Source organism: Galeopterus variegatus, unplaced genomic scaffold (assembly GCF_000696425.1).
Source record: "Galeopterus variegatus unplaced genomic scaffold, G_variegatus-3.0.2 Scaffold367, whole genome shotgun sequence".
Classification (NCBI taxonomy): Eukaryota; Metazoa; Chordata; class Mammalia; order Dermoptera; family Cynocephalidae; genus Galeopterus; species Galeopterus variegatus.
The window spans coordinates 259601-278000 of record NW_007726478.1 but is presented as its reverse complement, the minus strand read 5'-3'; the positions used below and the strand labels follow the sequence as shown (position 1 = coordinate 278000).

The 18400-nt window shown below is 39.1% G+C and overlaps 1 protein-coding gene across 1 annotated transcript in view; it reads left to right on the top strand.

The window, feature by feature from the left end:
* The window catches only part of PSMB7 (proteasome (prosome, macropain) subunit, beta type, 7), a 59907-nt gene that overhangs the window by 13301 nt on the left and 28206 nt on the right, over window positions 1-18400 (top strand). The window contains exon 6 of the mRNA XM_008568017.1: window positions 14597-14655. Within this exon, the coding sequence (XP_008566239.1) occupies window positions 14597-14655 (59 nt within the window). The remainder of the gene's footprint in view (window positions 1-14596; window positions 14656-18400) is intronic.

Sequence of the window (18400 nt, the reverse complement as noted above, 5' to 3'; positions counted from 1 at the left end):
TTCCAGGACTCCAGCCTTGGCTGAACTTCTTTCCCTAGCCCTTATCTCTTCTGCCCCTGCAAAATTTTGAGATCTCTGAGTATAGAATCTGTGTCTTACTTTCTCAATCTCACAATTGTGTTGATTCAGTGAATATTTGATGGTGAACTTATTTTCTGATTTTCTAACTTGTTTGTGCCAAAGGATGTCTGAAACTTAGTGTTAGAAGCCCTAGCTGCTGCTCATTGTTCGTGAACTATTTGTAATACCATTGGAATAGAGTTGGTTTTCATTGTGTTCCATTTTGGTGGCCCCAAGTGAGCTGTTAGAGAATAGCACAAAGCACTGTATATATGAGACAAGTCATTTTTTTCCTTCCTTTGTTAAGGATTACTATTATTTTAAGTTTAAACCATATTTATGGAGTGTTTTTGTGCCAGAGAGTCTGCCGGGTGCTGTCACATTATTTTCAGTTAAAATTCTATACAAGGGATGCTAGTATTGCTATTTTATTGGTGAGAAAACTGAAACTTAGATTTAGTGATTACCTGTTATCTCTTAGCCTGTAAGTGGCAAAGCTGGGATTTGAACTCTACTGTCTCAAGCATGCCCCAGGACGGCATAGCTGCTGTGATTTTATCATCTTACAGATGTTATTGCATTAAGCTATTAAGTCTTGCTTCCAAATACTAAAGATATTTACACAAATTCCCAAAGGGCATTTATTTGTTTGTCTTATTTTCATCTGTTCTGTCTGTAGACATTCTGCCCTTCATGTTAAAAACAGTATTTACCAGAATAGCTTTATTGTATCAAAAGAAATTAAAAAAAATAAATTATTCACAATTCCTGCCACCCCAAGACAACATGATTTTTATTTTTTGTTTCTTTCCAATCCAAGTCCATTATGAAGAGGAACCCTTTATGGAGAATCTAAAATACGTACAGTTTTGTACTGCCCTGAGCTTTGTCTTTGTGGCTCTTTTAGTTTCTTTCAGCCATTGTCCCTTGTGGTAGTAGCTGTGTAGGGCCGCCTTGTTTCCGAATCTGGCTTGCATTTTTGTTGTTGTTTTGTTTTTTTCTTTTCTTTTTTTCTCCTCTTCTCCCTTCCCATTCCTTCCCTTTGAGGAGGTGGGGAGCTGGATATTGAGAGAGAACCCCAGCATTGCTGAAATTTGGTGGATTTTGTTTTAATTCATATTATTTATTTTGGGTGAGCTGCAAACCAGACCTCAAACTACAGATAAAATAGAATGCCCTCCTAAATGAAATGCTCTCATGGAACATTAACCTTGACTGTGGGATTGGGGCTTTCCATAAATGTTGCTTAAGTGAGAAAATGAATATTTTGTCTGAATTCTCTTGTTATTAGTTTTTTATTATGAGAAATAAAAGCAAATGTTTGTAATTAATTTCTTTTCCCTGAGTGATTTGACAGTGAGAACAGGAAGCTACAGATTACTATAACAAGGGTGTCTAAATTTTGTCTACCCATGGACTTGTATTGGCGACTAGCCAGGTGACTGAAGGCTACTCTTAATTTACATTGAATAGAAGACACCTGACTTGTCTTGCTTATCTTTAACATGATGGTAAAGCTCGATCTGCATTGAGCACTGAGTCCAGGAGCCTCGGCTCTGAGGACTGGCCTTCCTGAGGGTTTACTTGGGAGGTTAATGTATCGAACTTCTTGTGGTGTGGCCTTTGGACAGCTTATATCCTAAAACCTTTGATGACATAATGATAGCAATGTTCATCTGGCTGTAGCACCAACAGCTGTTGTGCAGTGTTTTACTGATTTAATCTTTGCAACACTGTGAGGTGGGTACTATTATTCCTGTCTTACAAATGAAGAAGCTGAGGCTCACAGAGGTTACTTGCCAAGGTCACATGGCAAAGAAGTGCATGAGTTGGGATGGGAACCCCAGTCTCTGACTTTTCTCCCTTGGCTGCATCATTACTGTGAGTGATATGTGTCCTGTAGGCCAGGCCAAATGTGATTTGGTCCATTCTCGGAAAAAAAAAAAAAAGAACCCCTTAGGTTTTATTTACTTATTTCTTTTTTAAGAGAATAATTTGGAAGAGACTGCTGGTGGTTGATTCGTATGATTATTGGAAGCCAGGCAATATTCTTTGACTTTTCTTTGTTAAGAAAAGGAAAGAGTTTTGGTCATGTTTTTTTATAGACAATGTGGGTTCTTTTAATTCTCAGATTAATTAACTTATTCTTTGAACTTGCCAGCTTTTCTTTATTAGGCAAACTGAAGTAGTGTCAGAAGAAGCTTGGGGACCATCTTTTGCTATTAGTTTGGCAGTGTTCCTTGTAGCAGCATTGGCAAGGTATATAAAATTTTTATTTTTGTCAGCTTATCCACATAGAGAATTAACATGAATAAAATTTCAAGCATGACATTCCTAGAAATGAGGCCCTTGGACAATTTAGGAATACTAACGTAAGGAATAAACATTGGTATGCACCATTAGAGAAGACTTGGGGTCCCTGTCAGGGCCTTCGAGGTAAAACTCTATCTCTAGGTAAACTGGTTATACAGTTTCCTAATTACTGGAATGCACCTGCTAAGTCCCAGTTTCCAGGGCCCCGAAACAGTTAAAGAGATGCAGGACAGAGGAGTTAATGTACCAGATGTCTTACCTTGTGGGCAGAAGAATCTTAGAATTAAGTTGGAACAAAGAAACATTGATAGAGACTTCAGACCTGCAATTTTCTCTGTATTTTTATACTGAAGTGCAGCCTCTGTGTAGACATTTTTTTTTCCTTTTTTTGTCTTTTTTTCGTGACCGGCAACGGATCGCAACCCTCAGTGTCGCACCCGTACCGGACCGGGACCGGCAACGGGATCGCAACCCTTGGTGTTGCCCCCGCACCTCGCTCAGCCAGTGAGCGGGAACCGGTCTGTATGTGGGATCCGAACCCTCGGCGGGAGCGCTGCCGCACTTCCCAAGCTGCGCACTGTAGCAGTGCGCCACTGGGCCAGCCCGACATTTTGATATCTCCACGTGACTTGATTTTGAAAGTTATCCTGCACTGGGTCAAATTAGTGTGCCTCAAGGTGGCAAATGTTTCTTACATGTTCCTTTTCAACTCTTAAATCAGGCGTGAATTTAGCAGCAACTGTAATTTAGTTCATAGGCCTTCATAAAGGACTTCTCAGAGGACATATGTATATATGGATTTCAATGCTGTGGTGTTGCTGAAATTCTTTTTCCTGCACTAGGGTCAGCCGTGTGATTGACTGTGTACAGGAGGCTCCAGGAGCGTGTGTCTCCATTGTACTGGATTTTGTCCACACCCCTGCTGTCTGTGGGCCAGGTGCTGTGCAAGGGAGGAACTGTGCTGGTCCAAGAAACCCCATTCTGGTGGGAGCTTTGTTCATACAGCCAGTGACCACCCAAAGTGAGCTTTTCTGCAACCATCTGAGGTATAACTTAGGATCCTAGAAAAAGAAGTGGCAGCCCTGGTTTTGGTTCTGGCTCTGCTTGACCAGAGCCTAGTCACCTAACTTCTCTGAACCTCATATCCCTTATTTCTAAGGTGAAACATTTTTTTTTTTTTGACTTGAGAAGGTCACAGGGTTATTGGGATGCTGAAATGTTACATTGTTTGTGAACATGCTCTGTAAACCACTATGCACTTTTTATGTGTATGTGTTGCTCTTGGTGTTAGTTTTTGAGGCAGTGTGGCCTAGTGAAAGAGCTGGTATTTGGAGTACAGTTGTTTTCAAACTTAAGTCCAACATTTATTAGCTGTTTGACTGTGAGTGTTGATTTCTTCTATAAAAAGGTGGCTAGAAGAACTGTCCCATGGGAAATGTGTGAGGTTGAAGTGAGATACCATACATAAGAATTTTTGTATGTAGCACATGGTAGATGTTTGGTGCACGGTGTTTTCATAATTTTAGTGCCAACACGTTCTCTGTGTGCAATTCTGTGTACTAAGATTTCTCTGGCACTTTTTCCTGCTTTGATTAATATAAGTAAGATGCATTTTAGAAGATTTAAAATGTGCAATGCATGGATTTTATATCTTAAAATATATCCCGTTATGGAAAGCCAGGAATAAAACAACTGTGAACCAAAAGCCCATGAAAGTTGAATTATGCATCTTGCTTCCTGGTTGCTGCAAAGATGGTACTAAGCCAATAGATGGTGCCATTATGTTAGAAAATGAGAAAATATTTACTTCTAAAATTCACCATATTGTTAGAGGGAATGTAATATAGTCAGCCTTTGCCAGTTCTTAATCCATTCTAATTAGAGTGGACTTTGTTCTTGGTTCTGTGTAAAAAAAATATTAAACGTCTCTTGTAGATAAAATGGTGTGGTATTGAATTAATGTATAGGATGTTATTCCTCCTTTTTTTCTGCTGTGACATTTTACCAGGAAGTCTTTTCTGATTTGCATTCAGTCCTTAGTCTACAGCCTAGTAAAAGCCTTTGCCAGGAGTACTTTTCAGAACAGTTAAATGAAATGCTCAGTTTTAAGTTCTTTACTTTAATCCCTGCTTTAGAGAGATTGAGGTTAACTAATTCATCTTTACCTGCTCTTGTTTCAGAATCGGACCAGGATTAGCTCTTCTAAAGAGATGTGCCTTTATACCCTCATAACCTAGTGCTTGATGGTCTTTTACTTCCTTATCGGTCAGACTAAGTGGACAGTCATTTTATGCTTTATGCAGGAAGACTTTTCACTGTGTGTTAATACAACTAGGGATTTGCTATCAACCAGATCTGGGTTCACATTCTTACTCTGCCATTACTAGCTGTATGACTTGCAGTAGGGTCTTTCCTTGACCTCTCTGAATTTAGCTTTTTTCCATTTATAAAATGGAGATAATACTATCTAGTCCACAGATGAATTAAATGAGCGAATATGTATAACTGTACATTTTTTTTTCAGTAATTAGGATTTTTTTCTTATTGTTTGCATGCTAGCTGTACGGACAAGGTAACCCTTTACTTATGATTAAAACTAGGTGTGGTTTATAAATTATTGAAATCTATAGTCCCTTTGTCCTTGAGGGCTCTGAGGGACATGAAAACTTGGAAAAGACCTGCAAAGTGGAATAACCTGCCATTTGTGAAGTTCTTTTGAAATGTGGACCAGTGAAGGATGCCTTTGAGAGACCTGTCAGCTGGCACTGCCTTGAGCTTCTGTAGCACGAGGGTGAAGTGTGTGCCGTGTGCTCAGCAGTGCTGAGTGAGAGCTTCTGTTCCCTGGCAGGGCCTGGCCATGTGTGAGGCTGATTAAGATGGGTGTATTTTAAAGTAATTTTTATTCTCCATCTTATCCCATAAATATAGGTTAGGTGATGCCTATGTTTTAAGAACAGTTTTCTCTCTCCATACCTTGTGGCATTTCATTAAAATGCATTAATAATAAAAATAAAACCTTTCACATTTTAGGACTGGGTGCCCCGATTGTTAGTCTTTTCTTAAGAATAAGTGTTTATAACCTGTCAAGTCAAAGAGGTTGTAATCACAATTATAAGAAAAATCCCTGTTCTCTTCAAGTGGTGTTTTAAATTGTTTATTAGAGTAACATTTATCTCCTCTCTGACTGCATTACATCACATTTAGAAAAGGCACTACATCTTTTGAGAAATTAGTTTCTGAGTGAGAATGCTGGGTGTTTTAAAAATATATTTCTAAGCATATTAAATGGAATAATTTTTAAAAATTCACTGGGGATAAAAGGTAGACTTTGACATTGAGGTACATTTGCTGATGAAAAGGAAGCATTCTTCCCCCTCACAAGGGGTTTAAATGTAATACTCAGTGCTTACTCAGGAGTGAAAACATCAAATTAAACTGTTTATGCTGACAAAGGACAAATCTGGATTTCAGCAAGCGATGCAAGATTGTCTGATTGCTTGGCTTGCCTCACCTGGAAGCTTTTGGCCAAGACTTATAATGAAATGCATGCATACAATTAAACCATTTAAAGTCTCTGTCTCAGTTTTACTGAGCAGTAAGAGGTGCTCCACTGCTCTCTAGTGGCTGAACACAGTCCCCTGGCACCAACATTGTTTTATATTCATAAATCAGTTCTGCACGCATTGGCATTGTTGGCCTCCAGAGCAAGCACCAATACCAGGAGATGAGGCCTTGTAGGCAAGAACAGAGTGAAAAATGATCCCAATTCATGGGTCTGTGGAAAGCACCAAGTTTTACCCAGGATGAGTGGCCAGCTGACTAACGATGAGCAAGTATGAGTAAGCACTCTGTCAAGGAGGGCTGACACTGATGGATTAGAAGGTTCTGTGTGTGACTCTTATCGCTGCATGCATCTTACACCTTGGCAGGCCACAGTGGCATGCAGGTCCTTGGGTGCTTAAAATGGACCGCTCTTTAGCAGAAGGAGCAGCTTTTTTCCTAAGACTATCTGGTTAAGTTAATTTGTGGAAAAGCAGTAGAAATCCCTTTCCTGCTGCCTCTCAAAACTTCATGACTTTGAGAGAAGAAAATTTGAAGACCTCTGTTTCCATTAAAGCTGCCAACCCTGGGACTTGTTGAGAATGACTATATAAAATAGCTGTTGGTGGAGGGGATCTTGTCTTAGAGTAATTACAATGGCTACCTTTTATTGAGCTTGTACTATGTCCCTGGCATTCTGGTTTACGTGTGGTGTCTCATTCAACCCTTACAGTCATTTTTGGGGAAAGACGCATACTGTCATCATCCCTTTTGTGCAGGGAAGGGACACTAAGGCGGTAGGGCTAGTGCACTGCACAGTTTTGGAGACAACATTCTCATTGTGCTTGATGTGAGGGTGCCTCCTGGAGCAGCTTGACATCCTTGCAGAGCTCAGAGTGATGTGTCCAGGGAAAGCAGCTGGGCAGCACTGGAGCTGTGCTACCTCCTGCCCATCTTTGTTCCCAGAGCCTGCCGCCTAGTGGGCTCCTGGGAATGATTTCTTTGAAGGAAGAATGGAAAGTTGTCTTTCTGGAAGGTGCATGGGCTTAAGAACCATAGGACCTAAATTTAAATCTTGGCTCTACTTTTTATTGACTGTATTGCCTTGGGCAAATTATTTGAAACTAGTTGAGCCTCAGTTTCCTTACTTGTAAAATGGGGACATGCCCCTAACACTTGAGTTAGGGTCTAGGACCTAAAAGACCCTCAGTAAATACTTTCCCCTTCCCCAGTCTGAGAGTTTGTGAGCAAAGATCTTAATAGAAAAAGCAGATTTCCACCTGCTGGTTTTCAGGTCCTTCCGAGAGTTTGACTTAGAGCAGTAGGTTTTAGAAAATTCTTTCAGTCTTTTATTGTTTCTTTAGCATACCTAATAACATAGATTATAGAATTGCTATGTTTGATTTAGTATTTTAGTGAACTCTGATATATTAAAAAAATATTTTTTTTTAAAAACCACTATCCCCAAGCCATATTTATAGAACAAGTAAAAGCAATATCTAGATTGTGACATTTTCTTAATACATTTCAGATTTTGTTCTGAGTTGGATTGTTTCCTCAGGAAAAGTTAGGTTCAAATAGAAAACACCTTCAGAGGTTTTAGAAAATAGAGATTAATTTCACTGTTATTTATTTTTTTTTGAATGAACCTATTTTAAAATAAATGCTTTTAGAACAGATACTTGATGAGTGGCATTGCTAAGCAGTGAATGTCATGCGTTTAATCATTTAAAACATTTAACTAAAATTTCAGCCTTGTTTGAATTTCTAAGCAAAACAACACAAATTAACTATATCCAGATGTGTGGTAATCGTTCTGCTGAAATCTGAAGAAAAGGCAAATGAGAAAGCATGCTTTTTTGAGATGGGGAGCTACAAAAAGATAGCTGCTTCTTCCAGGCTTACTTGCTAACCTTGATTTCAAGCATTTGGCTTTGCTATTTAAGAGGCAACGTGGTGGAATGGAAAGAACATTGCACACTTTAACTTCAGAAAGATCTGGCTTCAAAATCCCAGATTTGCCAATCACTGGCTATGTGATCTGGGCAAGTTCCTTATCTTTGAGCTTCAGTCTCCCCTTTTGTAAAATGGGACCACTACTACCTGCCATGTCTGAAGAGCAAACAAAACCCATGTGACTGTGCTTTGAAATTTCTTAAATACCATGTGTATCTATTGCAGCTGTGTTTGCTGTGTCCTGTTCAGTACTTTGCTGCAGAGTACACTTCTGAGTAAATGGAGTCTGCTTTGACTCTGATACGCTCAAAGGACTTTATTATTAAGATGATTTTACTGCTAAAGCAGTCTTAAGGAAGCCCTCCTAAGTACTGTGGTAAAGAGAGACCTGGTGTGTTTATTTATTTGGGATGATTGATTGTTGTCTTTCGTTGGGATTGTTGACTCATGCGTGGATTGACCTTCAGGCCCCTGTGTACAAATTTAAGGAATAAGCTGCCTGCTGCTGATTTTATACAGAAAGACTGTGACAGCCAGCAAGGTCTTGGTCTTTTTGCTTGTTTTTTTCATCCTTTCACAATGTTGGATTTTCTCCAAGTTTATACCTTAAAAAATTGCAAGTAATGCATGCTCTTTGAAGAAAACAAAAAAATAAACAGAAAGAAAATAGCACTACCCAGAAATAAGCATAGTATTTTGATTTATGTTCTTCCAGACTTATGTAATATATATTACATAAGCATATCTGTTAATATTGTTTTGGAACATGTTTTTCTTCCCCTGAATATGATATCATGGACGTCTTTTTATTGCCAAAAAAAATACTTCTATTTTGTCGTTTAATGACCGTATATAGGATTTTATTGTTTTCCCATCTCCTGATTGTTGGACCTTTACATTTACCATTTACCTCCATGCCTTTTTTTTTTTTTTTTTTTTTTGGCTAAGCTAAACAATGGTCTTTTTATATACATGACTTGAGGACTTGTCCATTTATTTCTTTAGAATAACCCCCTAGCAGTAGAATTGCTGGTTTGGTGGGTATGTATAGTTTTATGATTTCCAGTTGATGTTTCTAAATTGCCCATTAGAAAAGTTCTGTCCATTTTTGCTTCTCAGTGTGTTAGAGTGCCCATTTCACTGCGCCTTTGTCAGCACTGCCTATTATTTTTAATCTTTTCTAATTAAAAGGCAAAAGATAGTTATTTTTTTATTTTTATTTTTTTTCCTTTTTGTCTTTTTTACTGACTGGTAACGGGATTGCAACCCTCGGTGTTGCGCCCACACCGCGCTCAGCCAGTGAGCGGGAACCGTTCTCCACATGGGATCCGAACCCTCGGCGGGAGCACCGCCGCGCGCACAAGCGGCGCACTCTCCAGTGCACCACCAGGCCGGCCCAAAAAGATAGTTATTGTATTGTAATTCCTATTTCTTTGATTGCTCATGAACTTGAACAGTGTTGCTAAATATGATAGGCCTCTGCCCTTTTTCTTTGTAAACTGTTCTGTTCTTTTCTCTGTTGGAGTATTGGTATTATTTATCTGTGAACTCTTTAGTTATTAATATTCTGTATGTTGCACATATTTTTCTGAATTTTAGGTCTTATATTCTATATTACTTACAGAAGTTCGTCTTTTTTTTTTTTTTTTGAGTCAGGGGCCTGCTATTAATGAGAACAGATAGTTTATTTTACAAGATTGGCTGGAGATGTGGCCCCTGTTGCACTGGTGCTTGGGAAAATCTTCTCCTGGAGGTCAGTAGACACAGGCAACCCACAGCGTCGTCTCGAAGGCTGTGGGGAGTCAGGCCCTGCCAGGCGAAACGAGGAGCGACCGTGTTCACTTTCTGGAACTCCACAGGGCAGCGGGTACAGGAGGAGTTCTTTTAATGAGCCCCAAGCTGGGGCAGCCGAGGCGAAGCAGTGCCCATCTGAGTGGCTGCCGTGGCTGGGGGAGTGCATAGTTCCTGGCCCCTGCTGGTGTAGGGGGCCAAGTTCTGTGTCCTTCCCCAAGCCCTATTGCTCTATAGCCCTGCTCCTGAGTGGGTTGGGCGTTGGGAGTGGTTGAGCAGGGTAGGGGGTGGGTGAGCTTGGGGGAGGACAGTGGATACAGGAGGTAAGTCAGAAAGTGACTACGTAATCATCACAGTGTCTTCCACATAGTTATCTCTCTAAATGCTGCTCACTGAATTGCACCTTGTTTTCTCGTATTAAAGAGCTTTGTTCTGGAAGCGACACTGGCTACTCAGTAACTGTGGGTGAGCTGAAAAAGGCAGACTTGGTGGAGGTTGCTAAGGAGCAGGTACATGGAAACTACTGATGAGGCAGCTTTGGTAGTAGAATGCAGAAATCCAGGAAGGGCAGTCACTCCTATGATATCACAGTGGTTTGGACCAGACTAGGACATATAATAGGACAATGATTCTGTGGTTTTAAAGCCTTCTTTTCCTTTTTGAAAATTGAACTTGCTTTATATTTGAGTTTGTCTTATATTCAGCCTAGTGTGGTAAATTAGGCAATAAATGTTCTTTTACATTTTATCAGGGCATTTACTGCTATCATCACTCCTCCAGGGTCAGCTCAGAGTTTCCCTGGCTCCTTCATTTGGACAGTTATATTCACAATTCAGTGCAGCTTAATTCAAGAAATATCTGTTTAATGCTTGCTGTCTGCCAGAGACTGCTAGGTATGGGGAGGCAGAGATGAAAGGATGGACACGTTGCAGAGATGAGAGTGGTAACCTTTCCTGGGGGTGTAGAGGTGATCAAGGAAGGCTTCTGGGGAGAAGTGATCTCTCAGCTGGGGTGTAAAGGGTGACTAGGAGTTCCTTGGACTGTCAAGGGGGCAAAGGGACTGCCAAGGTGAGATAGACTTGAAATGGCATGAGCATTTAGGACATTATTGTCAGTGTGGTGTTGTACCATGTGTGTGTGCTGAGGGGAGGAGGGGGCTGAGGGAGGCAGAGACCTGGTACGGAAGGTTGTGCGTGTCTTTTCTGAACTGTGTTGTTGGATACAGAACTTTCTGTATGAGAGATCCACTTAGGGTCACAGCTGAGACAGGAATCCTGCCCCTGTGCTTGTTAGTCCTGTAAACCTAGACAAGAAGCCTTATCATTTTAATGGGTTGCTATGAGGATGGCTAAATGACAGTAAAATATGATGTGTGGCACATGATGGGTGCTCAGCAAGGTGCCCGTGTTGCTCCCCCCTGGGCTGTCTTCTCCTCCCTACCAGAGTGTAAGTTCTTTGAGGGCAGGTCTGATGCCCTTGCCCATAGAGCACAGCCTGCATCTGTGGAAAGTATATCCTCTGACACCCATTTCCTTCACCTGACACGCTTGCTGTGTAAAGCAGAGGTCCCTGTGCTGGGCACAGTGTCTCCTGGCTTTTCTGTACATTTATTCCTTAACAGGATACCAGACAGTTCTGATGTCCAAGCTGTTCCTGTTTTGGGAATAGAAAATCGGGGTAAATGATCCTTCAAAAGATTTTGCCTTGGTTTTGTGTAAAAGACAGACCAGGTTTGGTAGATGTTGAAATAATGGAATGTCTCAGGGCATTATTAATGGCTTATTGAGAAAGTGGGATACCATATTTGAATGGTTTGTAGGCAGCTGTACTATAGTATGGCATCTGTCTGATGATTTATTGTATATAGTTTTGGGCTTTGGACCACTGTTTAGGAAACGAATAAAATTATTGAAGAATAGTAGTCTCTGAGTTTACCATCTTTTTTTTCCCCTCATGTCCCCCACTGCATTGCCTTGAAATTATGTGAGAATTCACATCTTGTTCTCTTGCCACTTTGAGCAACTGCAGTCATATTGAAATTCTGATCCCACTTTTCTACATAGCAGACACACATTGAGTTACCTGGAAACCTGTAGACAAAGTTAATTGTACTTCATCTCCTAGCACTTCTGTGTGTTTCTGAAAAGGGGGCGCCAAAGGCTACCTTTCCTAAAAAGCTGTGAGCAGGAGCAAATTTGCAAAGTGATTTAGAAATTATTTTTATTTTTAATTTTTATTTTCTTATTATTTGTGGCTAACTGGTGCAAGGATCCAAACTAGAAATTATTTTAAATGTTGAATTTCCCTATTTTTCAAGTTCATCTTGGGGCCTGCTTATCTTTGATTTCAGAGAAAGTAGAATCAGGCAGTTTAAGAAACTCCTGCTTTCCAGAAAATTTCTCAGCTTCGTATGTGTGTGTCTTAGGGGTCAAGGTGTAAAAAGGAGAAGCCAGAAATACAGTGTTGTAATAGCCCCTGTGTCCTTTTTGTGTTTACCTGTCTTACACCTTCCACCTCTCAAAAAAAAAAAAAAAATCACCAATCTCTGGTAATGTGGAGAGGCTCCGCCACTGGAGAGACCCTTGTTGTTCTAAGAGTCTATGGGTTTAGTATGTAATTTCTACTTACAGAAATTTTGTCTGTAGTGTTGTTTGTAAGCAGGAAAAAAATGTTTTCGATAAAGGAAGAATTATTGGGAGAGAAATATTTTTCATTTCTTAAAGTATTGAATGCAGTTGAGCAGAAGGAAATATATGTGCCTAGGAAAAAGAATAGAGTAAAAACTACTGTGAAACTACCAAGGAAAGGAGAAAAAGCAGTTAGTAATTTTTAAAGAAAAATGCCTTTAAGGTAAGCTTGGTTTTCTCTTTTAACAATAATTCATTACAATTTTCCACAAAGTTGTTAGCTCATAGGTAAATGCCTGCCCTTCTCTGTCCTTTTTTAATGTTTATTTTGTGCCTCTGGTCTGTTTACCCTTGGGCTCTTCTCAGAGATATTTCTGGACCATGTTGGAAAAGGCAAGCCTGCTGTTGGATGTTCTGCAGAAGTATTTTGTATCTAGAAGTATTTTTTTCTGAGATTTCCTCATTTGCAATTTTCTTGTTTCTTCATGACAGCTGTCCTTTGCTTTCCCACACAAAACCAGCTCGTTTTTACTAGTTAGTCTGAGACTGGTTCTCACCTGTGCCTTAAAAATAGACACTTAGGTTACACCCTTGTCCCCTGAATCTCAGAGTAAATAGGTGATTCATAAAGTGTTGGTGGAATTTGACCCCGTTACCACATTTTCAAGGACAATGTTTACTTTGAAATTCAGAGGTTTGTTTTGGTAAATTTGTTCTTGCATATATGCCTGTTTTTTTCATCTGTTTAATTTCTCTCTCCTTTCCAAAGGGCTTTTAATATCCCTTTAGATTACCACTTTAGGTTTTTTTTTTTTTTTTTAAAGAAACAAAAAAATTGAGAGAGGGGGAAACAAGGTTGCCTTTTGCTCCCAAAGCCTAAATGAATAGTCATTGCTTGTAATGCTGGTCTACACTTGACGCTTCCTACTGCTTTAGATGTGATGTATCCGGTACTGTGAAGGTAATGATCCTCAACCGCGGCAATATTCAGTAACAGGAGTATCTGTCATATTCATCGGGATTACCATGTTCATTGATTTGTGTCTGTAAATCTGCTGTTTCTACCCTTTAAATTTGATCTATAATTGGTCCTCCTTAAATGGTTCAGATAAGGTAGTCTGTATTTTCTCAATGCAGCATTGCTGTCAGCTTCTCCTTTTTCATTATACATTCAGCAGACTTGATAAAATCAGCAGGACACCTCATTTGAAACTGTTTAATCGCTGCCTTTTTCCTTTGCTAAACCATTGAGGTGGTCAAGCGATGTACACAAATCATTTTAAATAGAAAATATGGTTTTCCCTGTGACCCAGCTAAATAGATAGTGTTATGCAAAACAAGTTAAAAAGTAATAAATGCCAAAAAAATCTTCTAATTGGAGTAAAAAATTGTGGGCAACTCTATCCTCTCTCCAAAAGTAGAGTATCCTGAAATATTGCCAGGACCCTGTAAAGACAAGATGATGATTTTCTAAAGATTCTCTGGTTTCTGAACAAAGCAAGTTTAAAATTTCAAATAATGCTGAGCTGCCTTCTGTAACATTCAACGGGAGCCATACTTATTTGTAATGCCTTTACATCCTACTTTCGTAGGGATAAATTTGCTATCTGTTAATATCTATGCAGCATAACCTTTCAGCCATTTGCTATTGTGATAATAAATTTTTGTTTCTTTGTCTGTCATTTTGTCTACTCAGCTGTTACTCTTCAAAGTACAAACTAAAAATAATAGCTCCAAATAAATGCCACATAATAAAGTGTTTTACAGTTGTAGCTGGAATAACCTGGTGGCTGCAGCTCGTAGTCCTATTACCATTGCTGGTGTAGTAGTTTCTTCCCTGCGTGTCAAGGTGACTCTACCAGGGCCAGCTCATTAAAACAATCTATTCTTTCTAACTGGCTTGGTATTTAGTGCTATACCCAGCAGTCTGCCAAAGCACAATATAGAGCACAAGACTCCCAGCATAGGATATATGAAATTATGTGGCATTCATTTTTTGACAAAATACGAATTGTCCAAAACCTCATTTTCATGCTTTAGCATTTTATTGTGAATAATTTACAATTATACCCATCAGTAGCAGAACTAGGGCCAATTGCAGATTTACCTGAGATAGTGGTAAGTGTGACTGCAGGCTTTTGAAGAGCACTGTTTTTACCTTGTTTATGTGGCCCTATAGGATTAATATTTACACTGTACTTGAATGTGACACCAGGCGTGTTTTGCTATTTTTGCTGCCCCGAGGTAAACTCGGGATGGAGAAGCTGGGAGTTGGTAAAATACACTAAAAGTGCATCTTTTTCTTACAGGTTCTGGCTCCTTGGCAGCAATGGCTGTGTTTGAAGATAAGTTTAGGCCAGATATGGAGGTATGTAAGTCCCAGCAGTTTTATTCTTCAGATATTTTTCCAGTTTTATGTTGAATATTTGCAATTGATAGAGGATCCCTCCAAAGCTTGTGTGGCTCTGTCGTCAATAGGAATGCTCTTTGGCACAGATAGTCTATTTGCTGAGGAGACCGGTTTACTTGGGAAGCTTCCTTTTGTAGTGGCCCTGCCGTGCCCTCCCTTGGGTTTGGGGAGCCAGCATTGTTCAGCTTTTGCTCTGGGCTGTCTAGGAATCTTCTTGGCTGTAAATGCTGCTGTAGTGTGGAATGTTTTCCTGTGCACTAAGCTTTCTGTGTCACGATATCTCAAAATGACAGGTTTTTCTGTTCTCTCACTAAGAATAGAGAAACTGTGTATGTCTTTGCATGTCATACAGACCCGACCTGAAAATGGGGGGCAGTTTTAAAAATCCATATTGATTGTTCTGCATGTGGCAGAAGATGGGGACAGGGTCATGTGTGTGGTGGAGTCTTCATAGAGTATAATAGATCTCATGTCTCAAATATATTTATGAGACTCTTTTACTATCTTTTCTTTGGTGGTGGGGGAGGTGGTGTCTTCTGAATGACATTCTACCTAAGTCTGCTTTAATGACAGATGTGCCCCCCCATAAAGCAACCCCCACCCTCTCAAATCTCCATGAACAATTTTATAGATCTTCCATTGTCACTTTCAAAGGAGTGTTCAGTATGCTTGGACACTCATGGTACCACATTATTCCTCCACTGTGCTAAACCAGCATGTGGGTATGTAAGTCCTGAAGGCAGCCTTCATCGCCTGCTCTTGGTTTTTTGGTGGTTGTTAATTTTTTGATGGGGAGTCTCCACTTTTTAAGAATTAGTGGGCAGTTTATGAATGATTTACCCTATTTCTTAATATGTAGATTTCTGCTGTTTCTGACTTTGTGGTATTGTTTTGCTTACGTACCAAAGGATATCTCTGGGAATTACTTTTTGACAATGCTTTATGTCTAATTGTCTTTGGAGAAGACTGCATTTTAAAAATATTTTGTTCCTTTGCCATCTTCTTGTCATTGAAGCACCAAGTGTCATTAGAGCTCTGAAATTCTCTCTATCCTTTAGGTTTTGGCCAAGTGCTGTGAAAGCCAGAGAACATAGGGTTACGGATACTAATCATCAGGATGGTTTTCTGCTGGTAACCACTCTGCCCTTGGTACAGGAGAATAGCACAAATTAGTGACATGGTCACTGGGCTAGATTTCTTCCCTTTCTTGGGCATCTGCAGGAATTAAAACATATATAAAATTTGAGTAGGTGTTTTATGCTCAAAACGATAGTGTCTTGCTCCAATTAAGGATAGTAAACAGGTCCAAGTATAAACTATAAATGAGATTAGGATTCTGGTCTCATTTCTCAATGTGAAAATTTATTCCCATATCAGCATTATTTTCTGTTTGGGGCTCTTAAATACATAGAGGAAAAACAAGATATACCAGGTCACTTAAAAAGAAAAGAAAAGAAAAAACTCCCCTGTCTTCTCACTAAAGGAGAGGAGTTTCTAAGGCTCTACAAATCCATTAGCGCTAACAAAGATTTAGGAAGATGGACTCTGGTTTTTGTTTAGAAATCACCTCAGCAATGTCAAGCCCTTCTTTAGACCACATTAATCTTTTCAAATTTTCTTGAAAGCTTTGTCTATTTCCAATTGATTGGGACCTCCATATATTAAAGAAAAATGAGAATTGCAGAAAAAGTTGAAAGTATGAGATATATTAAAAGTGACTTAATACTCTGCTAAAGTAATTTTACATTAGTGTTTGGATTTGAAATGATTCAAAGGCTAAGAACTTAATATTGATGTGATTTTGGGAAGTAAAGGGAAATGTCAGCCTTCCTTCAATAAGACTTCTGATGTTATCAACCTGAAGAATGTGTTTCTTAGCTCAGTTATACCTGTAACTCAGAGCACTTCATGTTCTGCATTAGCTGTGAGACCTTGAAACAGGTTGACTGAATTCCATTTCAGATTCTCTAAATTTACAATTTCAGGTAACTGGTTTTTATTCACTTCAGTTGTTGAAACTTGATGCACACTGACAATCAGTGAAAGTCACTTTTATTAATTACCTGCTTCTCCAGAGGTTAACTGAGTTTGAAAGTAAACAGGAGGCAGGGCTGGTTGGTTACCTTAGTGGGTTAGAGAGCAGCTTTACAACTCCTAGGTCATGGGTTCAGATTCCTGTACTGGCCAGCCACAAAAAAATAGGGCATCAGAAGGCAAATGATATAGTATAACAACTGTCAGTAGACAATACTTTAAAAATCTAAGAAGATGTTTATTTATTTATTTTATTTTTTATTTTTAAAAATTTTTATTTTGTCAATATACAATGTAGTTGGTTATTATAGCCCATCACCGAAACCTCCCTCCCTCCTCCCTCTCCCCCCTCCCACCCAAGAATGTCCTTTCCGTTTGCTTGTTGTAACAACTTCAAAAGATTGTAGTTGTTATCTCTTAAAACTCTAAGAAGATGTTAATAGACACTAAAAAAAAAAAAAATATTGTGAAGATCAAGTATCTCATGTGCTGGCCACACCACTTTCTTTTGGTGAATATTAAATGAGGCAGTATCAGGGAAGGCTGAGTCTGCCTAGCAAAGTTGAGAGGACACTGTTAGCGACTTTTTTGTTGTGAAAGAGAATTTGGCTACAGTGTCATTTTTGACTCTGTATTTGCTTAGAACTCATGGAAACAAAGATGTTTTGGTGTAAAATTTCCAAACATTTTTTTTTTCTTCTTTCCAGGGAAACTTTGTGTCTTTCTGTGGCCAGAAGCTCTCCATAACTTTTTTTTTCTTGCCTCATTAGAGACTGCAGGGTGGGATGACTAAGTCTGCTTAGTTCCTTTTAGTATGGTGTAGCGTTCTGGAGATGTCTCAAACAGAAACCCAGGAGAGCAGCGCTGCTGCCTACCCCCTCTTGCATGGATGGCTGGGACGGTAACTGCTGCACACTCAGAGAACTGCATGCCAGGGGGCAGTTTTAGGCTATCCTACCTATGAATCATTTGGCAAATGGTAATTTTTAGGCCAGACTCATGAAACAAACTCTTGGCTTTTTTGTTGAAACAAATAATAAGTGGAAGGAAGCCTAAGGAGTTTTTTTTTTCCTTTTTTTGTCTTTTTTCGTGACCGGTAACGGGATCGCAACCCTCGGTGTNCTGAACTATAGTATTTATGGAATGAAAGTCCCTCCCCGCTTCAAAACCTTTAATGTTTTCTCATTGTCTCTAGCTGCACTGTCCAATATGGTAGCCATGAGCCACATGTGGCTGTCAAATGTTTGAAGTGTGGCTAGTCAATTGAGAGGGTCTATAAGTAGAAAACACACACCGGATTTCAAAATATGAGTACAAAAGAATTTTTTTAAAATCTCACTAATAATTTTTATATTATTACATGTTGAAATGGTACTGTTTTAAGTATATTTGTTAAATAAAAATATTAACAAAATTAATTTCATTCATTTTTACTCTTCAGAGTATAGCTACTGGAAAATTTATTGGACAGGGCTAATCTAGTGTCTTTTCTTGAACTTGTTAGTTGCACAGTACATTTAAGATTTCTGTTATATCCAGGTGCTACCTGTACTGTTATTTTTCTTGAAAAAATTTTTAAAATTAAGTCAATTTTTTATAAATTGAGGTATAATTTACATATAATAAAATGCACAGATCTTTTTTTTTTTTTTTTTTTTTTTTTTTTTTT